Source organism: Mastomys coucha, unplaced genomic scaffold, assembly GCF_008632895.1.
Source record: "Mastomys coucha isolate ucsf_1 unplaced genomic scaffold, UCSF_Mcou_1 pScaffold13, whole genome shotgun sequence".
Lineage (NCBI taxonomy): Eukaryota > Metazoa > Chordata > Mammalia > Rodentia > Muridae > Mastomys > Mastomys coucha.
In genome coordinates, this window is record NW_022196895.1 from 58,410,557 (window position 1) to 58,436,986 (window position 26,430).

General features: G+C 37.7%; 1 protein-coding gene across 1 annotated transcript in view; it reads right to left on the reverse strand.

The window, feature by feature from the left end:
• Positions 1 to 6,061: 6,061 nt before the first annotated feature.
• Spink13 (serine peptidase inhibitor Kazal type 13) overlaps positions 6,062 to 26,430 on the reverse strand; it is a 130,563-nt gene continuing 110,194 nt past the window's right edge. Inside the window, exons 2-5 of the mRNA XM_031366323.1 lie at positions 13,225 to 13,320; positions 7,309 to 7,346; positions 6,537 to 6,664; positions 6,062 to 6,275 (exon numbers count right to left, since the gene is read on the reverse strand). Coding sequence (XP_031222183.1) covers positions 6,227 to 6,275; positions 6,537 to 6,664; positions 7,309 to 7,346; positions 13,225 to 13,303 — 294 coding nt within the window. The 5' untranslated portion in view covers positions 13,304 to 13,320 and the 3' untranslated portion in view covers positions 6,062 to 6,226. The remainder of the gene's footprint in view (positions 6,276 to 6,536; positions 6,665 to 7,308; positions 7,347 to 13,224; positions 13,321 to 26,430) is intronic.

Below are 26,430 nucleotides of genomic sequence, written 5' to 3' on the forward strand. Positions count from 1 at the left end.
GGTCTTTGGTTCACTTGGACTTCAGTTTTACACAGCCTAATAGATATGTATCTATTATCATGCTGTAACTATGATAATAGATTAGCCTCCAGAGAGGCTAAGTAACAATGAGGGCTCAAGGTTGGAATGCATGGATATCTCTGGGAAGAGGAAGTAGAATAGATTTTGTGAGTGGACTTGGGGTTGGTAGGGACAGGAACAGGATGGATCTGGCATGGGGGAGTGGAAGGAGAGAGTACTGGGAGAGAAAAGTAGAATTGGGGAACAATGTGGAAACCAATTAGAGTAGAAACTCCTTGTAATCTATGAGAGTGATTCTATCAACATTTCCTAGTAATGGGTGATATGGATTCTGAACTGGCCATCTTCTATAATCAGCAAAGGCTTCAAGTGGTAGGATTGGGACGTAAATTCAGCCACAAAAACTTTGACTTAAATTCTGTTCTGTCTGGAATATTTGCTGGAGTAATTGTGGCACATTACCTGTGGGAATGGCTAACCAATGGCTGGTCCAACTTGAGACCTACACTAGGAGAGAGAACCCGTGCCTGACATTGCCTGGATGTCCATGAATCAGAAGCTGGATAGCCCAGGGACCTCAGATAAAACCAAACATGGCTGGTTAAAAACAAGTCAATGAAATGATACCTAATGATATTCTGCTATACTCGGAATATCACCCAATATATTTTCACTCAACCTAATCATCCATCAGAGAAGCTTCATTCAGCAACTGATGGGAGCAGATGTAGAAACCCATAGCCAAACATTAGATGGAGCTAAGGGAACCTTGCAGAAGAGGGGAAGAAAGGATTGTAGAAGCTAGAGGGTCAAGAAACCAGGAGACCACAGACTACAGAGTCAGCTAAGCATGTTTCATAGGGGTTCACAGAGACAGAAGCGACAATGAGGGAGCCTGTCTGGGTCTGAGCTATCCTTCCTACATATGCTATGGCCATGTAGTTTGATATTCTTTTAGGATTGCTAAGAGTGTGTGGGCTGTCTCTGACCCTTTTACTTGCTCTTTGAACACTTTTCCTCCTGCTGGGTTCTCTCATCCAGCCTTGATATGAGGGGTTGTGCCTAGTCTTATTGCATGTTGTTAGGTCATGTTCAATTGATATCCCTGAAAGGCCTGATCTTTTCTGAAGGGGACTGGATGAGGAGTGAATCTGGAGGAGATGGAAGGAGGTGAGAGACCAAGGAAAGGAGGTAGGGGAAACTGCTGTTGAGATGTAATACATAAAATAATAATAATAATAATAATAATAATAATAATAATAATAATAATAATTTGGCCTAGTTACCTGATCAGGTCAGCTCTTTTGTCTTCTCAGACATAAATTGTGGCATACCATATGGGTGTGTTTTGTTTATAGTAGGAACTGGATGCACCAGATCATGGTGCAGGTCACACTAAGGGATGAAGGTAGGGCAGGCCAGACCATTTGACTAAGGATGGAAGATTTGGGTAACTTGATATTAGTCAAGTCGGAGAGCAAGATCAACAGTGTGGGCAATTAATCAATCATCAGGCAATCATGGTTATGTAAGAAAGCCTGTCAGCTCAAAGGATTGTTTCTTCTGGAGCAAACTACTTAGTTACTATCAAATCCTTGTCCCAGTGTGCTAACAATCTGATGAGGCTTTTATATAATAAAGCAATTCACAAATGATGACATTTGAAAGTTAATTGGTGGAAATGCTATGTGGGCTGAGGCAAAGTAGAGAAAGATGTAATAGCATATAGACCCCATATGCTATTTAGTGGCATTCTTAGCCCTTTGGTTGGTGGAAATGAGAGATTTGTAGCATCCCAAAGGTTTTTAACCTATTAGTCATAGAATACTAAGTCTGACACAGAAGTGGGTGAGTGATAGCTATTAAAATGGCTAAGGGTAGCCTAAGGTGAGTTGTGATTAGGCTGTGGACCTGCAATGCCCCCAAATCTCCGCACTTGTTGAAGTTCTAAACGTAGCAAGCCAAATCACCCAAGCAGTAGAGAAGCTACGGCACTTTTGAAATCATGTTTAGGAAGACAAATCATACTTATAAAGGGTCAGAAATCTATGTAATACAGTAGAGCATGAACATCTTCCTGTTTGCAAGCAATTGGCAAAAAAAAAAAAAAAAAAAAAAAAAAAAAAAAGAAAGAAAGAAAGAAAGAAAAAAGAAATAAGGTGGATAGGAGGTGCTTTGGAATAGATGTAGCCTGAAAGATGCCCATTTCAGAGCTCTATAATGACAACTGGGCAAAGGAAGGAAAATGGAATTGAAATAAGAGAGTAAAAGCCACACCACAGACCAAATGGTAAGGATCATTAATAAAGCCAGACTAGGTGAAGAAAGAACAAATGATGAAGCCTCAGAAGATGGAGAGAGCTGACAAGGTGTGTACATTTAGGAAGAGATGAGAAGAAACGTGGGTCCATAGCCCAGGTGCTCTAAGGAGCCAGGGTAGCAGGATTGGCCAAGTGAGAAGAGGAAGCTTGTGGAACAGTTACCACGTAGGCAGAAGCATAAGATAAATACTTCATGAGAAGCGTATATTGCAGTTTGCTATTTTTACTATCCAATTTAGAATTCTCAGTTGGGAACAACTCTACTCCTAAAGAGACAATCTTCTCAATGTTGTCCCCTCGGTTCCCTGATCTTTTCCATTCGGCATCACCTTGTTGGGCATAGGTAAAACTGGGGGCACCCAGTCCAAAACATTGCTAGTCTGTGGCTGGAGAAGTGACACAGAGCACACAAGTCTATATTTGTTAAAATGATGGTCCAGGAGCCTTAACATTACTGCTAGTATTTCACTAGGGCTCATGGGTCTGTTTAAATTATTTATTTCATCTTTACCTTTGGTAGGTCATATATATCAAGAAATTCATTCATTTCTTTCAGGTTTTCAGTTTGGTGGAATACAGGTTTTTGTGATTCTCTGAACTTTCCCAGTATCTCTTGTAATGTCTTACTTTTTATCTCTAATTTTTCAAATTTGGATTACCTCTTTTTTTTTTTTTTTTTTTTTTTTTTTTTTTTTTTTTTTTGGTTAATTTAGCCAAAAGCTTGCCAATCTTGTCCAATTTCTCAAAGAATCATTTGTTTCATTGTTTCTTTGTATTGTTTGTCTTTTTGCTTGTTTGTTTCTATTTTATTGATTTGAACCCTGAGTTTTATTATTTCTTTCCATCTGGTCTTCTTGGGTATTATTTATTCTCATTTTTCTAGAGCTTTCAAATATGTCATTGAGTTATTAATATGAGGTCTTTCCAGTTTTTTTATGTATGTGCCAGTGCTATGAACCTGCCTCTAGAACTTATTTCATGTTGTCACATGTTTCAGTAAATTGTATTTCCATTTTCATTCTTTAATTTCCATCTTGGTTTGTGTCTTGATCCAATTTTCATTCAGTAGTGAGTTGTTCAATTTCCATGAGTGTGTTATCTTCCTGCTTTTATTTTTTTTCTTCCAGCTTTTATTTATTTAATGTATGTGAGTACACTTTCACTGTCTTTAGAGACTCCAGAAGAGGGCATGGGATCCCATTACAGATGGTCATGAGCCACCATGTGGTCCCTGGGAATTGAACTAAGGTTCTCTGGATGGGTAGTCAGTGCTCTTAACCACTGAGCCATCTCTCCAGCCCTGATCTTCCTCCTTATTTGTTGTTGATATGCAGTTTTAATCTGTGGTGCTCAGATGCAGAGTGTTATTTGAATTTTCTTATATCTTTCAAGGCTTACTTCGAGTCTTATGTGGTCAGTTAGAGAATTTTCCATGATCTGAGAAAAAAAGTATTTTCTTTAGTGTAAAAGTATCTATTAGGTCCATTTGGTATGATATTATTTAACACCAAGGATTTTATGTTTGGTATGACTTGGTGAAGTCAACCATTGCTGTGTTATAGTCAACATGTGATTTTTAGCTGTAGTAGTGTTTCTTTAATGAACTTGGGTTCTTTGCATCTGGTGCATAAATGTTTAGAATTCCAATGTCCTTTAATGTGTATGCAGTGTCCTTCCCTATCTGTTTTGATTAGTTTTAGTTTTATGTATATTTTCCCATATATCATGATAGACGTTTCTGCTTGTTTCTTTTTGGGGGTGGGAATTATTTTGAGACAGTGTTTCTCTGTATAGCCTTGGCTGTCCTGGAACTCACTCTGTAGACCAGGCTGGCCTTGAAGTCAGAAATCCACCTGCCTCTGCCTCCCAAGTGCTGGGATTAAAGGCGTGTGCCACCACTGCCCCACTCCTGCTTGTTTCTCAACTCTATTTGAATGGAATATCTTTTTATAACTTTTCATCCGAAAGTGATACCTATTCTTGATGGTGAAGTGTGTTTCCTGAATGGAGCAGAAAGATGGCTCTTATTTTGTAATACAGTTTGTTTGTGTGGTTCTGTGGTTGTAGTTTTTGGAGAATGTAGACCATTGATAGTGAGACTTATTAATGAACCGTATTTATTGATTCCTGTTATTTTCCTCTCTCTTTTCATATTCTGTTTTTAGATTTTTTTATTCCTTGCTCCTTTTGGGTATAGTTAATCTCTTTTACTAAAGTTTTCTTCTAGTGCCTTCTATAGCAAAAAATCAGATAGATAAATAAATAGATAAATTTGTTTTTATTGTAGAATGTTTTATATTCTTTGTCAATTGTGATTGAAAATTGGAGTGGATATAGTAGTCTGGGCTGACATCTGTGGTCTTTCAGAGTTTGTTGAATATTTGTCCAGGCCTATCTAGCTTTTAGAGTCTCCATTAAAAATTCAGGTATTATCCTAGTGGGCATACCTTTATATATGAGTTGGTTTTTTCCCTCTTCAGCTTTTAATATATTTTCTTTGTTTTACACCTTTAGAGATTTTATTATTACGTATTATGGGAAATTTGTTTTCTGGTCCTGTCTCTTTGTTGTTCTGTGTGCAGATAGATCATTAACATTTTCTAGGACATTGGCATGTAAAGAAGGTCATATGTTTAGGTCCCAAATCCCTGGGATACATTGGGGAAATGACCAGTATCTGGGCAATAGAGATGAATTGTAAAAAGAGATTGATTCAGATATTCTGTACGTTAACACTGCATTTCTAGAAACTGACTCCAAGCTTCCTCAGCCAGTCAAGAAAATACCAAGTCTTTGAGGAAAATGAACATTTCCACTCTCTACAAACCTAACAACAAAGTTATCTTTCAGGGAAAGATTAGAGTCAGTTAGGGGAAGTTAGAGTTGCAAGTAGTGTTTATTTGGATGTTTTGATATGGCCTCATTATTTCCAGGATGAAATCAAACTCACTATACAGCTGAGATCATCTTGAACTTCTAATCCTCCTGTCCTGCCTAATGTTACGAACTTTGAGTACAGTTTCTCATGTTGTGGTGACTCCCAACCATAAAATTATTTCTACTGCTACTTCATAACTGTAATTTGCTATTATAAATTGCAATATAAATATCTGGTACACAGGTTGTCTAACATGTGACCCAAAGAGGGCTCAACCCAGAGTTTGAGAATCACTGGTTTAAGGTCAGTTTCTGTATGGAGAGATCTTTAGTGTGTTAATCCAGTGAGATTACTAATTAAATGTATCAACAGCTACAGTCTTACTGGTGGACATGTTTTGCCTAACTAGTTTTCCTTACAGGCAAAAAAAAAAAAAAAAAAAAAAAAAAAAAAAGAGAGAAATCATCCTTCTTGTGAAAGCTGGACAGAGCAGGAAGTCATGGAGTTACCCAACTTTAGTGATAGCTTTCAAAATATCTTAAATCAATGTTACACTTGCTGTGTTTGGAAGAGTGAATCCCTAGAGAGAGGTAAGTGTTACATCCCACAATAAAACAAATTTATCTATTTATTTATATATCTACTGATCTTTCACTATAGAAAACACTAGAAGAAAACTCTAGGCTAAGGAGATTAACTATACCCAAAAGGAACAAGGAATATATAAACTAGGAATAGAACATAAAAAGAAAGGGGAAGGCACTGCACCATCACATTCGAAAGGCTGAGAACCACTGCTTTAAGCTGACAGAAACGAATAACAATCATTTTCTTTACTAAAATGTTTATTTGCAACAAATATGACCTTTTTCTCATCTTTTGATTCCTTTGTTTTCCATTTGGCTTGAAATTTGGGTATGGCACAGGGATGCATAAAATTGGTAAATTAAAACTCCCAAATTCCTAAAGAAATAAATCCCAGAATGAAGTAATGTTCCGTTAACCACTATTCACACTTTCCATATTTGACAAAGATGATATGAGGTCCAAACTCCCTGAAGAAAAGAGACAGAAAGTTAGTTTCTGAAAGGAGGTGGACATTGTTTTTTAAGTGTGCTTTCATACCTTCTAAATGAAGTCCTAAGGGGGGGGAGGGATGCTTATACAATTCCATGTAGCTCATCCTCTCCATATCTTACACATCCTTGCTCGATGATTTGATTGCTCAAGATGTGTCTTGAAATTTTTTTTTAACAATGTTTAGTATCTTGACCCATTATAGAATAAAAAAAATTACTATGCTAGGTTGAACTTACCACCGATCAATGCAAAAGAAGCACTCATTCTTGTAGGTCAAGCCATTGGTAGCACAAACATATGCTTTCACATCTGGACAGTTTGCTTCATAATCAGGGTCTATTGGATAATACATTGCGCATGGGGGCTGGCAACGGAAACATCACAGGAATGGAGTTAATTTTTTCCCCATTTGTCAGTTGCCTTTCACCTCTAATTCACATAGAAGGAATATTAAATCCTACTAGTTGAATGTTGAAGAATTTCCTGCCTTCTGGACTTCCGTAGGGTGAGTTTTTGTTTCTTTTCCATGCATTGCCTAATATATCTCATAATTATTACATTATGATAGGATAATCTTCAGTACAATTCCTGCTAAACTCCAAGTGCAAAGCTTCCCTTTGACCTTGTCTCAATTCTAAGTATGTTATTGCGTAAGAAGTTAATGGGAATGATATTCATGTGTTTGTGAACTTAGAGAGAACAGGACTTCCGTGTAGCTGGTAAGAATGAGGAATATTTATTGAGATTAGGAATAAGTGAGGTTGGGTTGTTATTTCATTAAGTGTTCAGCTGTATCTTGTCATTGTGTTTTAACTGACTATGATATTTACTAAAATCTGTTAGTGTGTTATAAGGACTATGTTGCATGGGAGAAAGTCCAGGTGCACTTCCAACCTAGGCCATGTGAACATCTGTCAAGGTGCTTCTCACCTCTGTAAAGTTTTAGACACCTTTGAGGAGAGTGATCAGATTAGGAGGAGAACCTAGAACTGAGGAATTTAAGTTTACCTTAGGCCATCTAGCAAAGTTATGTGTTCTGATAAGTGCTGTAAATAGAGAACAAACATACTGGGTTAGAAGAAATAGTGCATGATGGGATAGGATCTCACCCACTAGTCACTCATTTGCATAAAGCTATGTAAAAACAATTTACTGAAACAGAATTTGCATGACATATTTCTTTGTGGACCACCCTGTCTGTCTGTCTGCCTTCCTGTATATCTATCTACTTATTGATTTATCCTGTATCTGACTTTCACAGCTCATACTTCATTTGCACATTTGCTGCCTCACTGGGCTAAGTGTACAGCTTAGCTGCAGAGAGCTTGTCGGGCATGGGTCTGATCCTGAGTTTCAACCCCAGCATTATAATAAATAAATCAGTCAGTAAAATAAATTCTAATGTTATTTCCGGTATGCTCTCTTTTCTACAATTATGATAACTACATGCATTTTCAGACTTCTATTAAATGATATATGATATGTAAGTAGTATATTACCACAGGCCCTGCTAAGATTCTAACCTAACATGGCACATTGTTCATTAGCAAATAGAATGAGCACCCTGGCTTTCAGGAGACAGACTGACTCTTAGAGCTGCTTTAGTTGGATGTTCTCCATGCCTACGGGTAGAGAATAGCCGTAGAAGAACTGACTGAAGATGTGCACCTCTGTTTCTATCTCAGGTGGTTTAAAATACCATAGAGTATTTTAACTAGGGTTAATATCCCTAAATTACAAAGTATGCTTCAGAATTTAGGACTAGGAGCATAGCTCACTAATGGAGTGTTTACCTGACATGTAAAATGCCCCGGGCTCACTATTTGCATGCAGAAAAGCAACTACTACAAAATTAAATTCAAAGCAATAGAATAGAATACTGAAAAAGTCAAATTTAGAGTTACCAATATACATGCCCATAGAACTCATGCACATGTTATAGCCACAGAAGATATAGAAGAAAAAAAAACTGTAAAAGATATTCAATTTAAATTCCTGGTACAAATTTATTTAAAATTACACTAAGAGGCCACTTAGCACCTAGCTGGGAAGGAGGTATTTTCATTCTTCAGTGGTGATAATGCAAAAGCATTCATTTATGAAGGGAAATTTGTCAATATTGAACAAAATGGCACTCAAATTTTCATCTCTTCCAATTCAATGAATTTCTTCTGAAGATATATCTCCATCAACATAAAACTTATGGACATATGGATATTTACTGAGATACTACTTGCTGTTTGTTACACACTAAGCAAATGAAACATTCAAAAAGAACAGAAGTCCAATGGTTTGCTGTGTCTACTCAATGAAATTCTATCTAACCAAACAATAGAAAGAAAGGAAGACCCCTGTAAACTATGATCCTGTGGACTTCCAAGATGCACCACAAGTTGGGAAAAGGAAGTTGTACATAGACATCGGCAGGGTTCTATTTTCATGGAAGCAGCTAGAGGGTAACCATGTGTAACTAGTCTTTGGATAAAAAAAAAACCAAAAAACAAAAAACATGACACCCAGAGAGTTGAAACTGTATTCAAAGAGGATAATGTGTGATTACAGCAGAAAGAAAAATGAAACTGGGTAATGTTAGTTCTTTGAATGTAACTTTTTGTTTATTTTCCTTTCCTTAAAAATAATCTCAAACTGGAGCTGGCTTGGGAAGCTAAAGCACCCATTGCACAAGCCTGAGGACCAACTTAGATCCCCAGAGTCCATGGTGGAGGGACAGAGCTAATTCCTGAAAGCATTTCTCTGATCTTCACCCATTTGCAAGGCACTTCACATACACAGACACTGTCTAAAAACACTATACACTTTACAAACACTCACACATGAGACAATGAAGGGTTAATGACTTAAACCTTAAACCCTTGGGTGAGCTGAGAAACTTCTCATAGGAAAACTGACACCCTGATAACATCTGTGGGTAGTTAGGGGCTGAGAAACTCTTGACACAGAACTTAACATATATGTAAGAACCTGAGTTAGAATTGATAGCCCTGGGGATGCAGAAAACCCTCAAGCCTTCTGTGCCTTGGTGCAGTCTCTTTTCCAACAGAGAACAGATGCTTCTCATTGTTCTAATAAAGGTGAACCTGCCTCTTTAGAGGTTGACATCCTTTTAAATTAATTAATTAATTTTTAAAGACTGGGTCTTTCTACATGGGATTGGCTGTCTGGAACTTACTATGTAGACTAGGCTGGCCTCGAACTCATAGATATTCTTCTGCTTTTTTCTCTGAAGTGCTGGACTTAAAGGGCTATAGAACTATGCCTGGCATCCTCCTTTTGAAATTTTCAAGTTACCTTAATCAATATCCATCTAACAACAATAATAATGATATTAAAGAAACACTTTGTACTGGCTGGCTTTGTGTCAACTTGACACAAGCTGGGGTTATCACAGAGAAAGAAGCTTCAGTTGGGGAAGTGCCTCCATGAAATCCAGCATTTTCTCAATTAAGTGATCAAGGGTGGGAGGGCCCCTTGTGGGTGGTGCCATCCCTGGGCTGGAAGTCTTGGGTTCTATAAGAGAGCAGGCTGAGCAAGCCAGGGGAAGCAAGCCAGTAAAGAACATCCCTCCATGGCCTCTGCATCAGCTCCTGCTTCCTGACCTGCTTGAGTTCCAGTCCTGACTTCCTCTAGTGATTAACAGCAGTGTGGAAGTGTAAGCTGAATAAACCCTTTCCTCCCCAACTTGCTTCTTGGTCATGATGTTTGTGCAGGAATAGAAACCCTGACTAAGACACACTTAAAAACAGAATAAATTCTTTTAAAAATAGTTTTTATGTTTTTTCCTTTCATATGGGAGTATATTGTTTAGTTTTCAAGAATCAGAAGACTTTTTAGAATAATTTCCTTCGCTGGTGAAAAATTTGCCTAACAAGATCCATTAAGTATTTACTTATTGCTCAAATTTAGAACTTGCAAGAAATAGCTCACAGAATTCATATTTTGTCTTCGATGAAAAAGAACTCCACAAATTTGAATTCAATATTGTTCTAGCTTCACATCTGCTGCTGTAATAAATATCCTGACCTCCCATTACCCCCTCCATAAAAACACTTCAGGAAGAAAGGCTTCAGTTGGATCACAATTCCAAGATTTAGTTGAGACATCAAGGTAGGAAATCAAACAGTGCAGTCACATCACATCAGTAATCAAAATCAGATAAAGAATAAATGCAACCTTGCCTGCTTGCCTTGCTCTTGGCAGACTTTCTCGTTTCTTGCTTTCAAGATGTCTTTCCTAGGGAATGGTGTGCCCACAGTGGGATGGGTCTTCTTGTGTCAGTTACCAGTCAAGACATGCCACTGGCACACCTGATGTAACCAGTTCCTCATGAAGACATTCTTTCCAGGTAATTCTATGTGTCAAGTTAATACTTAAAACTGACCAGTACAGCTATGTATTTAAGTTTTCTTTAGAATAAATATTATATCACTAAAATGCTATATTCAAAGATGATTTGGGTTAGTTTCATTATGTCCATTTTAGTCTGAATATAGTTCTCTTGAAATACATCTTTTCTTGCTATTTCCATTTGTTTTCACATTTTTGTATGAGCTCCTAAAAAACTAGGATTAAAACTAACACCCAAGAGGCATGTCATCAGTGGCTCAATGCAAATGGCCAATAAGCTCATTAGTGTGCTCAACACCACTATTCACTGGAGGGAAACAAACTAAATTGCAGTGGGTGACCATACATGCATCTTGGCATAGTGGAAGGTAAGAGAGGGAGAAAAAGATAGATTTGATAAAGTAAAAATGAAGCACTTTATACATGTATGAAAGTCTGAAACCAAAAAAGATAAATTGAAAATCATTTTATATATAGGGTTGGTAATCAGATCTAAGATGAATGTTGATCTATCTTTCAAAGTAAGTAATGAGCCTGGCCAGTCTAAGTGCTCCTGAGAAAAGAGTTTGGTGATTCTCTAAAAAGCTTAAGTATCCATAGTTCATGATTTGATTATTCCACTCTTCGACATTTATCCAACAGAAATAAGATGACAACCCACACTCTCAGGTCCATGACATCTGTGTCCACAGTAGTTCACTATGATGTCACCAGATGTCCGCCAATAGGTGAATGAAAGAAAACAACCTAGTATACCCCAGTGAAGTGTTACTGATGAATATGCCCCAAATCAAAGCTTAAGACACTAGATTTAAAACTAATATCTATCTAAAACTCGTATCTAGTTTTGTGGAAAAATGATACTGTCAAAGTGTACCTGGATATGGAGTGTGTTCAGATGCTGAGCGTGAAAGGAGAAAATGTAAAATAAATTAAGGATTCTTTTGTGTAATGAGGGTTAGGATCATTGCCTTGATTATAGTCATGGTTGTCACAAGTATATAAATATTTAAAGATTTATCAGTAATCTTGAGTTTTGCATCAATATATGTATAGTGCTTGCTAGCCATACTCAATAGTACTTATGGAACCAAGTATTTTGACTATTCCAGTTCCATTTAACTCAGGCTCACTATAAATAACAAAAGGTATTGCAGAAGTTTTGTACAGAGCATTTGATTAACTGATAGTAACTGCATTTTTTAAACTTAATTATTTATTTACCATGTACGATACGTGTGGGCACACATGCCACAGTATGTATGTGAATATATGGGGATAACTTTGTGGGGCCTGTCCTCTTCTTCCACCTTTATGTGAGTTCTGCGGGTGGAACTCAGGTTGCCAACCTTTTGCAGTACCCATCTTTCATCTGCTGAGCCTTCTTGCTGGTCCAGCAGCTGCATTTTAACATTTGGTTGTTGAACATTCCTATGTATTTTTTTGTTTAATGAGGTATTAGGGTTTAGAAAATAAGTATCCTACACTACAGAATCAGCCTCTCTAATTTGTAATTTACATGTAAATGTACTACTCATTTGCTGTTGCTGTTTTACTTAACTTTTCACAAATTTAGTGACTCCAAATAACGTAGATTTGCTGCCTTGTAGTTCTAGAGGTAATAAGGACTAAAGCCAAGCTGTGTGGGCTGCATTCTGTTTGATGTATCTTGGGTTGAATCTGTATCTATATATATTTAGCGTATGTATATACATATGTTTGTATATTTACCTATACCTATTCATATACCTATACCTATACCTATACCTATACCTATACCTATACCTATACCTATACCTATACCTATACCTATACATTTGCTTCCATGAAGAATCCTCTGAGCCATTGCCCTGAATCAGGCTCACCTCTGTTAACATTTTCACATCTCATTCTTCAACTCTGGTCCTCTGCCTCCGTCTTCTATGAATCCTTGTGATTATAACAATTTCGACTGAACACTAAAAGCATTGTCAATATCCTCACTTCAAACACCTCCACAAAGTCTTTTTGGCCATGGGAAATGACATATGTATGGGTTCCAATAAGTAAAGATTATACAGTGTGGGGACCATTGTGGTATTGCTAGCAACAGGCATATGACTTTTGCCATTAAGTCACTGGTTTTTGTTGCCCTGTTATTCAGACGCACAGAAACATCATTCTTGCAGATGCCTTTGTTCTTCGTTGGTATTTCTCCCACTGTCATATTTTAAAGAAAAAAATTAATTCTACGTGGAAATGCACAATCTTTTCTAGGAAAAGACATCATATTCACACAATGCATTACTTAGAATGGGGAACATTACAGTGTTCTGTGTACTAGAAAGCATGGTTTGGTTCCAAACTTAAAGTTAAGAAGAATCTACAATGTAAAAAATAAAACTGAGTTTGCCTCTTAGGAAAGTACATTTTAATGCTATGAAACTTGGACTAGCAAGCTCAACATTTCATATTTCAGAAAATGACTCCACATCCTAAGTAAAACAACACCAAAAAACCCTCTTTGGTTTTCCTCTACAGCTTTAGGAAAATCAAGTTTTTATCTACAAGTTCGCTCACCTGAAAAAGTAACATGTGTCCAAGTCAAAAGTATGAGGGAGAGCATGATCCTATGGGGCCAGCAGCCACCTCTTGTCATGACTTCTGTGATGATGACTAGGAAAATGCCCGTTAGTTTATACCCAGTGAAGCATACAAGTAACTTTTCAACAGGAGAAGACCCATTGCCCTTTGGGATGCTGTATCAACACACTGTTGGACAAGGTAGTCTCACATAGGCTACAGTGCATCAACTTCAGAGAGCATCTGTGCTCTAAAGGATAGGGAAACTATGCCAATAATCAATCAATCAATCAGTCAATCAATCAATCTCTCTCTCCCTCTCTCCCTTCCTCCTTCCCACCTCTGTCTATCTGTCTGTCTGTCTGACTGACTGACTGACTGACTCTCTTTGTGGCTGAAATGACATCCTGTGTAGAAGAGAAATTAGGCTCAAGACTTCTCATGCCTGTATCAGCTTAAGCCTCTATTCATTCCATCTAGTAGCCAACGATGTGTAAAGAAATGAGTGAGGCCCACGATAAGTGAAGCTTTTCTATTTTCACATGCAGAGGAAACAAGGTGAAGATCTTGGAAACCAAAGTAAGCAAAACTAACAGTGACAACCATAGAACAGAAAGGTGGACCTCCGAGAGAAATAGCACCCCTGACTGATTAAGGATAGAGGAAGCAGAGAGAGGTTACCTGGGTGAACCGTTTGTTGTTCACTTGAAGTGTCAGCTAGCATCAAGAAGAGCTGTCTAGGGACCTGGGAAGCCACAGGGGTGGGTTCCCTGCTCAGCTGTGTGGCCACTAACTTGGCATGAGTTTCCTCTCATGGCTATTTGTGAGTTTGATCCCTCTTTCAAGTCACCCCCTCTGATGTTTCACGCATCAGCAGGCAAGGACAGATCTAGAGGTTCCGTGCTGTGCTTTCTGGTTCTGAAACATAGGGGATACAAACATCTTAGATACCTAATGACTGTAAGACCTGTTGCATTCCAGACTATTTGGTAAATGTTCTTGCAAGATCCCAGACTGTACCCATCTTCCCACATTTCTTCACCCTTACTTTTTATACGTTTTACTGATCTGGTATTTAAGCTTTGTTGTTTTCCCTCCTCTGCTAACCTAGGAAGCTCTAATATTCTTCTAATTGATAATATTTCCAGTGCCACTCTCTGACTTCTATACTTGATGTCCTTGACTAGACTACAAAATAGGCAATCCAGAAAACATACTATCTGAATATATTTCATGTCATCCTGGACCTGTGGAAGTCCCAGGGACCAACACAGTCTCTTGATTGGTCCATCAACCTTTTGAGATCTTGCTATATATTTTTTTCTGCCCTTCTAAGCTGGGATACATTTAACTCCAATCTTTTTGCAGACCTTACTTGTGATAACTAGAAAAGGAATATTCAGACTGAACTTTGCAATTGTGCATCGTTAGAGATTCCCACAGAAGCCTCCTGATGAATGCAACAGTACAGTTATGCTACCAGCCACACCTCATTTCCTTTCTTTTCTCCATCCCATCTGCATTGCTCTGAGTAAAAAAACATCACCCTTTTCTTATTAAGTGAACAAACACAAGGACACATGATCCACCACCCTATTCCTTTCCCACAAAGTTCTGGAAATGATATCACAAAGCTTTTCTCTTCTATTGCCAGCCTCCACCATATACTAGTTAGCTTAGGGATCTCATAGTTCACTGCTCCCCCCCCCTTCCTCCTCTTTTTCCTATTAGTTCTTTGAAAGTTTTCAACTTCAAACAATATGTTTTGATCATATTTGGTTTTTTTTTTCACCAACTCTTCCCAAATCTACCTTATTTCCCATCCCATCTCACTTACATTCATTTTTTTAACCCTTCAAGACTAAGTCATACTGTTCAAATATTCCTGCATTTGTAGTCTTCCCCTGAAATATGGTTGGTTTAACAGGGGCTGCATTCTTAGAAAAAAACTGTATCTCCTTCTCCTAGCAGTTAACAGTTGCCATTTGCTCCATGGGTAGGGGTGGGCCTGTGTGCCCAGCTCTCTATGCTGGTATTTGGTTTGGCTTGGCCTTGCACAGGTTTTGTGCATGCTGTAGAATCATGGTGAGTTCATATGTGAAATTTGTCCTGCTGAGTTCAAAAATGTTCTCTTTTAGTCATCCTTCACCTCTTTCTGTCCCCTCTTCAGATATGTCACCTGAGCAGTAGAAGGAAATTTGGAGTGTCTATGCTCCCTTTAGGGCTGAGAATTCTGTAGTCCCCTATTTTTTATTCTTTGCACTTTGTCCTCGTGAGTCTCTGTGTTAATAGCATCGATTGCAAGCAGAAGTTTCTTGGATAAAGGTTAGGAAATTCACCTATGGGCTGGTGAGATGGCTCAGTGGTTAAGAGCACTGACTGTTCTTCTGAAGGTCCTGATTTCAAATCCCAGCAACCACATGGTGGCTCACAACCATCTGTAATGAGATCTGATGTCCTCCTCTGGTGTGTCTGAAGACAGCAACAGTGAACTTACACATAATAATAAATAAATCTTTAAAAAAAAGATTCTCTTAAAAAAGAGAGAGAGATTCACTGATGTATAGGTATTAATATGTCATTAGGAGAAACACTATATCCATTTAGCAGTATAATAGTATTAGGTCCTCTCTTTGGGCCTATAACCTTCCTAGCCACAGGTCCAGTATTTGTGCTACGTATGAATCTTATCTTGTAGAGTGGGACATAAATCTAGTTAGAAATTGAATGGTTACTCCCATGATGCTCTTACCACTATTCCATTAGTGGCCAAACCCTATTCATTACTGTAGCTAACAGAGGTGACAACAGGCTATGACTGATGAATACTACTTTCTTCTGGTAGCTTGTATAGGACTTTCTGATACTGTTCAAGCTATCTCGTAGGGATGAAGCTTCCAGGTCTATACCAGCTTGATTTTACCTTGTGCTCATGAGTCAAGTAGGTGGTATCTTCAACAAGGATAACGAAGAACAATGACAATATAATACCCTGTAATGTTTTTAGGGAAGTGGTTTATAGGACCTCGTTGACCAACAAGTCCAAAAGAAATAACCCATTCCTGGCATGAGGCTTGTTAAATGTTAGCTTCTGGTGTCTAGAACAGGGCATTGTAACAGGTTTCCATATGTCCTTTTTAAAAGGTCTTTAGTGTTATTTATCCCTTGTCGTACCCCCTCCTCCTCCATTCCATCCTCTGCTCCCACCTCAGCTTAATTCTTCCTATTCCTTAAATACCAATGATTTATACCTCCCCTATCTTGAAAGTTTCTCTGATGCCCCCTCAGTAATCCTGATCTCTGTGAACATTCCAAATCAAACATCTGAAGATTCAAAGTTAGCATCCTCAGATGAGAGAAAATATGTTCGTCTTCTTGGGGCTGGGTCACCTCATACTGAATGATTGCTTCCAAATCCATCCAATTAACTATGAATTTCATATCGTTTTTGATAGCTGGATAGCATTCTATCTTGTAAATATACCACATTCTTATTATTATTTTACAAGTTAATGGATATGTAGACTGTTTTCATTTGTTGGTTCTTATGAGTAGAGAAGCAATGAATTATGGATGGTCAGGTATTTTATAGCAGAATATGGAGTTCTTTGGATATATACCCAAGAGTAGTATAGCTGGATCATGTAGTAGGTCTAATTTTACCTTTTGAGGAACCACTACGCTGGTTTCCATAAAGGTTGCACCAGTTTGATTTCTATAAGCCGAGACTGCATACTCCCCCATCCCCACATTCTTGCCAATATTAGTGATCCTTTGTGGCTTTGACCTCTGTCTTTTGTACTGGCTAGTTTTGTGTGTCAACTTGACACAAGCTGGAGTTATTACAGAGAAAGGAACCTCCCTTGAGGATATGCCTCCATGAGATCCAGGTGTAAGGCATTTTCTCAATTAGTGATCAAGGGTGGGAGGACCCATCGTGGGTGGTGCTATCCCTGGGCTGGTACTCCTGGGTTCTATAAGAAAGCAAGTTGAGCAAGCCAGGGGAAACAAGTCTAGTAAACTGCTCCCCTCCATGGCCTCTGCATCAAATTTCTGCCCTGTGTGAGTTCCTGTCCTGACTTCCTTTGGAGATGAATGGCAATATGGAAGTGTAATCTGAATAAACCCTTTCCTCCCCAACTTGCTTCTTGGTCATGATGTTTTGTGGAGGAATAAAACCCTGACTAAGACACCTTTATTATTGGGATAAGAAGGATCTCAAAGTAGTTTTAATTTGCATTTTCATGGTGGCTAAGGATTATTTTTTAAAAAGGTGTTTTTCAATTCTGTGTATTTTATCTTTGAGAACTCAGTGTTAATTCAATGCCTCATGTTTAACTAGGTTGCTTGTTTTCTTGATTGCTCTTTAGTTCTTCATAAATTCTGTATTATAACCTTCTGTTAACTGTTAGCCTGTACAGAGTTTTTCCCATTCTCTAGATAGCCTCTTAGGGCAATGTGTTCTTTGCTATATAGAAGCCTTTTAGTTTCCTGAAGTCCCTTTTATCAGGTGTTATTCCCATTTATCAAAATGCCTGCACTTTGGAGGGGAGCAGGGTCCTTTTCAGAAAGTCCCTTCCTCTTTCATAAGCTCAAATGTATTACTTATATTTTTTGTCTATCAGATTGAGGGTATCAGTTTTTATGTTGGTGTTTTTGATCTATTTGGAGCTGAGTTTTGTACAAAGTGAGAAATAGGGATAGAGTTTCATCCATCTCTATACAGCTACACAGCTAGATCTGAGCCATTTGTTAAAGATGCTATTTTCTCCAATGTATATTGTTAAGTCTATTTGTCAAAAATCAAGTGGCTGTAGAAGTGTATGGGTTATATGTTGGAGCTCAATTCTATCTACTGATTGTGAACCATAGCTTTGGAGTATAACTTGGAATCTGGGATAGTGAGAGCTCTACCAGTTTCATTGTTGTTGAATATTGCTTTATTCATCCTGGGTCCTTTGTATTTCCATATGAAATTTAAGATTTTTTTTTCAATTTGTGTGAAGAAATGCATCAGAATTTTTATGAGAATTCTGTTGACTCTGTAGATTGTTTCTGGCAGGATGTCCATTTTCACAATAGTAATTATGCTAGTCATGAGCATAGTACATGTTCCTTTCTTTGGATTTCTATTTCAACTTCATTATTCATTATATAAAATTTTTATTTTATAAGTCGTTCACTTTCCTGTTTATACATATTCCAAGACATTATCTTTCAGGCTGTTGTGAATGGTATTGTTTTTGATTTTCTTCTTGGTGTCTTTTGCCATTTGTATACAGGAAGGCAACTAATTTTGGTTTGTTAATTTTGAATCCTGCTTGTTGATTGTATTCATCAGGTGTAGGAGTTTTCTGGTGAAGTCTATAGAATGTTTTATGTGTGCAATCATATCAACTGAAAATAAGGATACTTTGACTTTTTCCTTTTCTATCTTTTCAAGTGATTTATTTTTTAAGATTATAATATAATCACATCATTTCCTCCTTCCTTTCTCCCTCTCCAAAATATCTCATGTACCTCTCCTTGGTCTTTCTCAAATTCATGGCTTCTTTTTTTTATTAATTGTCATTACTTACATACACTTCCCCACCTACCACTACCATATACACTGATGTTGGTTAGACTTTATGGATGTAACTTCAGATGTTTCTGAGAAACATAGCCTCACAACAAACTCCCTTTTCTACCAGCTCTTAGACTATTTCTGGCTCCTTCTTCTGCTATGATCTCTGAGCATAGGTGAGTTGTATTGTAGATGTATAGTCTAAGGACTAGGGGTCTCCCTTTTCCCCAGGGTCATTGGCCCTTGACCCACAAGAGCTGGGAGCAGAGTAAACAACCAGGGTAAAGGATGGCCCATGAGTACAACAGAAATAACAGACTTATCTCTGGAATCAGCTTTGGGAAGGCAGGTTAACTTTGGGGTGAATCAATGGTTATATAGTTTTGAGGAAGGGGTAGATATTTCCAGGGCAGGCAAAGGTCATTGGCTGAAGGTTAAGGTACTGAGATGCCTCATTAGCGTGAGGAGGCACTCCAGGAATCTCAAGTACTTGCTGATTGGGTTTTTATCTGGAGAAAGGAAGCTGAACCAGTAATCTAACTAAAGCTACTTTAACATTCTGTAGGTAGAGGGTATAGGGGTTTCGAGCTTCTCAGACACGGTCAGAGAAGGAGAAGCCCTGCTGGTAAAGGGAGTCTGGCATTTTGTACCCAGCTCAGGGATTTCTGGTAATATCATACTTTGATCTTAGCTACTAGGGTAATAAAGTACTGTAAGTTTAAGGGTATAAGGTAACATATTTAGAATGTATTTAGGGATTATCGTGGTTTAGTAAAGTACTGGTTGTAGATTCTTCTCCAATATCCAGAATTTCACAAGCTCTGTTTGTTGGCTAGGTTTCCGGTACTAAGCATGGCTGCTCTCTTGTTGAGGGAGTCTTGAGACCAATTAGACAGATCTTGGTTACCACTAAGGTATGAGTACTGCGTCACTTATTATATTTCCAGGGCTATCATACCATGCTGGTTGTTGTGGCTCTGAAGTACATGGTGTACTTCAATGGATCCTTATCTTCCACCTCTGGAGAGCACCCTAGAACAAGAGCAATATCCTATAGTATTTGGGATTCTCTTGGAAAACTCTGACCAATGACCCGAAAGAGGACTTCTCATGCCTAATGTTGCAGTTTCTGTTTTTTTGTTTGTTTTGTTTTGGTTTGGTTTTGGTTTTGGTTTTTGGTTTTTCGAGACAGGGTTTCTCTGTGTAGCCCTGGCTGTCCTGGAACTCACTCTGTAGACCAGGCTGGCCTCGAACTCAGAAATCTGCCTGCTTCTGCCTCCCAAGTGCTGTGATTAAAGGCATACGCCACCAGTGCCCGGCAAGGTTTCTGTTTGATGGTCTTTAGTTGTTGGGGGTATCATTATTATTCTGTTTGTTTTTTAATAAGAGAAAGAAAGGGTATGGATTTGGGTGGGTCAAGAGGCAGGGAAGATCTAGGAGGAGTTGAAAACAGAGAAAACATAATCAGAATATATTGTATGTAAAAAGTCTATTTTCAATTAAAAGAACCACCACAATGATAAGAAGTTAAGTTTCCATTTAAGGAGGTGGAAATGAACAAATAGCTAAACACAAAATGCACAAAGATATTTAGAAAGAAACATCTACAATTAGTAAATAGGTTTAGTAAAAATAAGCCCAAATTAGGATACTTAAAAATATAAGCTGAATTGATGCAGAAAATTGTTAGTTACAAGTTTGCTTGAAAGAAAAAAAACCTAAAAACTAAAAAGTAACAATAAAAATTATCAAAGTAGAGTAAATTAGAAAAATATAAAATTCTATAATTCTATACTTTATTCTTGATTGTGATCCTAACTTTTAATAGCTGAGCCATCTCTGTAGCTATACTTTATTTTTAAAAAAGACTTGAAGTTCCATAAGGAACAAATGTTTTTATAAGAATGTAATTTGTCAAACTTAACCATATTCCACATATAAAATGTAACCACATATAAAATTGATAATAAATCTTGTTAGAATCATTTTGATGATTTATTACAGTGATTAAAACCAATAGCCTTTTCTGCTAGTCTCAATAAAGTTAATGAAAAAAATTAATCTTTGTTTAAGAGCTAGAAAGAACAAAGGCCAAACACAAAGAGCTCAAAGATAATTAGAAAGATTTAAAAACCACAATCAGTTAAATAATATTAATACAGAGTAAGTCAAAATCAGGCTCCTTTTAATAATAATCCAATACTGCACACTTCAATCCTGACCTGCTAGGCAGGATGCGCCTTCAGTGCAATAGTCACCTGACTGCTAGAGAGCAACTAACCACTTGCTAGTTTTTAAAGTATTTCCATTTAACAAGAATAAATATCTTTTAAGGTAAATCAAGCAATTAAACATGGCTCCAGAATTTGAAAGGAGAATTCACCATGAAATGGGATGGGTATGGAAGGTGGGAGGACCTGAGAAGAGTTGGGAAAGAATATAATAAAATATGCATTGTGTGAAATTTTCAAAATCTGAAAACATCAAAAGAAGAGATAATTCAACCTTCCTAGCCAGACAGATCTATGCCAGAGATATAGTTTTGAGAGTGGGAAAATTAAGAAAATGTTTATATTCTCATGAAGAAAATACAATCTACATATCTATTCTTGATGAAAAGTATACTCTAATGAAATTTTAACTTGACACAGTATGTATTATTGAATAAAATAGTAGGGGAAGAGGCAGGAAGTAGTAGAAGTAGAAGAATACAAGTATAAAATCGTGTGAGTAGAGAAAGGCAGCTAAATTTAAGGATGATATGAGGCATCGCTTGGAAACTCAATACAGTAGAAGCTTCCTAAAATACATATGCATCTATGAAGGTGATCTAACTGAATTTACCACATAATGGGGAACCAGAGTGCCCACTAACTATTTCCCATCACCAAAAAGAAGCTTTCAGGCATTAGCAATGACATGGCAACCCCCAAACAACCAAAGCTATTGCCAAGACTACAGGTTGCTCTCTACACACTAATGGCAATACCCCATCACTGAAGGCAACACCTACAAAAGTCATTGAACATGAAGAAGTGAAGCTGTTACCTACACAGAGCCTTCACGTCTATGTCCGAGTACCTTTAGAACGGAAATCTACTCTGCATACTGCCAAAAGGAGAACAATTAACAAAAATCCAGCCACAACCCTTTGGATTGACAACAGTGTCCTGCCTGCTAGATGCTAGTGCAGTGGTAGCTAGCACAACGCTTGTGGGAATAACTAACCGATGTCTGATTTGACTTAAGGGCCACTCCATGAAATGAAACCCAATCCCGGCCCTGCTTGTGTGACCAAACACCTGAGACCAGATGGTGCAGAGACCTAGAGTAAAACCCAATCTTACAGTTCTAAAAGCAAACATAGCAATGAAAGGACTCTTTGATATTATGCTATACTTAGATCAGTGCCTTGCTCAGCCATCATTGGAGAAGCTTCCTCCTGCAGCAGATGGGAACAAACACAGAGACTCATGCAGACATTCTGCAGAGAGTGAGAGACCTTGGAACACTCAGCCCTAAATTGAACATCTCCATCAAATCCATCCCTTCCAAGGTCAGGGAAACCTGCAGCAGAAGAGGCATAAAGAGAGCAAGAGCCAGAAGGGATGCTGGACACTAAGAAAACAAGGCTCACTAAATAAACACACTCCAAACTCATACGAATCCACAGACACTGTGGCAGCATACACAGGGTCTGCGCCAGGTCCTTTGGGTATAAGTCATGCTTCCAGCTTACTGTTTTTACAGAATTCCTGAGTATACAAATGAGTACGTCTCTGGATCTACACCTATTTCTTGCGCCTTTCTTGGGCTCATTTCCTTCTGTTTGTTCTGTCTAATTCTAATGTGTTAGGCTTTGTTTTAATCTTATTATATTGTATTTAATTATTATCCTTTAGAAGACTGCTTGTTTACTAATGAAAGATAGTGGATCCAGATGGGAGGGGACACTGTAATCAGGATGTGAGAAAAAAAATTCCATTTTCAATAAAAGGGGGAAAAAGAAAAAAGAGGAGAAATTTTTTACTTTTCAATACATCTTTACCCCATGTTCTCTCCCCCTACAGAAAATACAAATAAAATTTTAACCTAACATTGCCTTGTTATTGAATAAAATATTAGTAAATAAAAATAAAAGTTTTAATGACTAAATTTCATTTTTCTTTTGTCTTACATAGTTCAGTAATCATTAGGAAGAAATCCACAAGCATACCCAATATTATTAATTTTGGTAAAAAAAAATACATGATTATATTTATAAATGCTGTGAAGAGAGTTGATAACTTCATCATAAATTTCTAATTGAATCTACAAAAATCTAAATTGAATGGATCCTCTTCTAGGAGGTATGATAAGTCATTTCCCTATTTGTTATTGGTCGCCAGGGCCCCAGAGGTCTAAAAATCGTGAGCCATTGCCACTGCCTTTGACTATCCAAAAATAACTAAATAGTTATTGCTAAAGATGCCACACACTTTGTTTATAAAACAAGGAAACCAGTCTCAAACAAACAGGAAACTTCCTCCCTGATAGCTAGCTTTTGTAATGCTGGAAAGGGCTGTGAAGGCTGAAGGGGGACAAAAGACATCTACAGTCTAACCCAGCACTGAACCCTGCATACTTCAGTGCCGACCTGTCAGTCAAGAGGTGTCTTCTGGTATGATAGTGCTATGACTCTTTCAGAGTAGCTAACTACTTCCTGATTGGATTTGAAGCCTGCTTCACAGAAAGGAATTTTAGGACTAATACTGTAATCCTGATCAAAAAGCCACAGTTGTGGAGGTCATAGGCCCTCGCATAGAACATGCTATTGTTATTTTGCTACATGATCATGATGTCAAACTGCCTTTTAAATATTTGTGTTTATACCTACAGATATGGATTTTCTTAATCTTGTTCAGGGAGGTTTCTTGTTGCATTGGTCCACAGTCAATAGAGACATCAGTAACTGGCCAAAATCCTGAGAATAAGAGACTGAGGGCTCAGCCCTAATGGAGACATCTTTATTTACCTCACCATCACCAAAGCTGGAGGAGCATTGTAGAAGAGGAGGTGGAAGGATAATGTAAGAGCTAGAGGACATAGATGCATACTGTGAAGGGCTGTCTGCTTCACATAATATAACTACTGACACCATGATCCCATAGCATCTCTGGTTACCTAAAGAAAACCTACACAGGATTAAGAAACCCAAAAGTCCAGCCTGGATGATGTTGATGATCTCCAGGCCTTGCCACGTACTGAGGATATAGCAGTAGATAGTTGCTAAGAGAAGGAGCACATTCGTTTGGAGGATGTGGCTACTAATAGGTTTCCCATGCTTCAAAGGATGGCCCCAGACTAATGAGCATAAGGTCAGCACTAATTGGACTTAGATGGTTATTTAAAAAGTAAAAAAAAAAAAAAAAAAAAAAAAAAAAAAAAAAAAAAAAAAAAGCAATAATAATAAAGAGAAGAAAAACCAAACCCATAAGCCATAAAAGTTGTGAGGGAGGGTCTTGAGGGGTACATTCCTGGAATCAGAAGAGAGGAGATAGATATGATCATATTTTATTGTATACATGTACAAATTTCTCAAAAATGAGCTTTTTAATTTAAAACATAAATCAAGTCATGGCAGTTTTGTATGTTATTTGGGTATGGAATTAATTTGTTAAACTCAGTTACTTGCTATGTTCTAGAAATAGCCAATAGGAAGAAATAATTAAAAGTAGATCCAGCCTTTTAAAAATGACAATAAATACAACAGAAGGAATGCACCAAACAGGCAGTGCATAAATCTCATTGAAGCATAAAAAGCAGTCCTGGAAGCTATCAAAGTATTTGTGGGCAATTGGAAAAATACTTCATGCCATTGCTCATGGAGATGGAACATCTTTAAGATGTCAGCTCATCCTATGATAATTTATAAGTATTTTCTTTAAAGTCAATACAATAGATGGGCTTTCCCCCCTTGAATTTAGCTTATTAATATGAAAGTATGTAGAGGGAAAATTGACTTTTTTTTAAAAAAACACTAAAACCAAAAATATAGATTTGGCAAAAGAGGCAATGATATCATTGTGAACTCATACAAAGTATGGATATTAAAAGAACAAATATCCAAGAGATATATAGATAAAGGTATGATCAAAACCTCTCTTAGACTGCACTGTATCTGACCTATCCACCCAGCCAGATCTCTGACCTCCTTCTCCAAGATCTAATCCTGTGAGTCGTCCTGACTTTTCCCAAACCAATCGGATCTAGCCTGGGTTCCACATTCAGTGCCACAAGGCTAGTGTGATCTTCACCTCAGGAATCACATCTGATCTCTAGGTTTCTGCTCTGACCCTCCCGACCTATTCCCCAGTCTACAAGGCTCTCCCATGCCACATCTAATCTTCCCACCCAGCCAGATCTACACCAACACGCAAAGCTTGGTTATCATTTATTTAACAGCTAATGTCCACGTATAAGTGAATGCATACTACATTTATCTTTCTGGGTCTGGGTTATGCCATTCAGAATGATTTTTCTAGTTTCAGCCATTTGTCTGCCAAGATCATGTTGTCATTTTTTTAACAACAGAGTAATACTCCATTGTGTTAATGTATTACATTTTCTTTATTTATTCATTCTGTTAAGGTTTCCAATTTCTGGCTGAATAGAGCAGCATTGTAAATGAAGTGTTCTTTGGGGATATGCTCAAGAGTGGTATAGCTAGATCTTGAAGTAGACTGATTTCTATCTTTCTGGAGAACTACTGATTTCCATAGCGGCTGTACACTTCTACCAGCAATTGATGAGCGTTCCTCTATCTTCACCTTCACCAACATAAGCTTATCACTGTGTCACTGATCTTAGACATTCTGATGGGAGTGAGATGACGTCTCAAAGTAGTTTTGTTTGCACTTCTCAAGAAGTTGATGGCTAAGAATGTTGAACATTTCTTTAACTATTTCCCAACCAGTGAGTCTCCTCTATGGACAATTCTCTGTTTATATCTGTACCCCACTTTTAATTAGATTATTTGGTTTTTTCGATATCTAGTTTCTTGAATTCTTTATGTATTTTATATATTAGTCCTATATTGGATGTGGAGTTGTTAAAAATAAATATATTTTTTCTGCTGGGCAGTGGTGGCACATGCCTTTAATCCCAGCACTTGGGAGGCAGAGGCAGGTGGATTTCTGAGTTTGATGTCCTTTGCCTCACAGAAGCCTTTCAAGTTCATGAGGTTCCACTTAGGAATAGTTCATCTTAGTGCCTATGCTATCAATTCAGAAAGCTCAGAAAGTCTTCTCCTGAGCCAATGAGTTCAAGGCTGTTCTCCACTTTCTCTTCTATCAGGCTTAGTGTATCAGGTTTTATGTTGAAGTTGCTGATCTATTTAGAGTTGAGCTCTATGAAAGGTGATAGATATAAACCTATTTGCATTCTTCTACGTGCAGCTAGCCAGATTGACCAGCACCCTTTGTTAAAGACGCTGCCTTTTTCTCCAGTGTGTATTTCTGCCTCTTTTTTTAAAATCAAACTTATGTCCGGGTCTTCAACTTGATCAACATGTTCGTTGTTATGCCAGTACGATGTTGTTTTATTAGTATAGCTTTGTAGTAAAACTTGAAATCAGGAATGGTGAGACCTTCCACAGT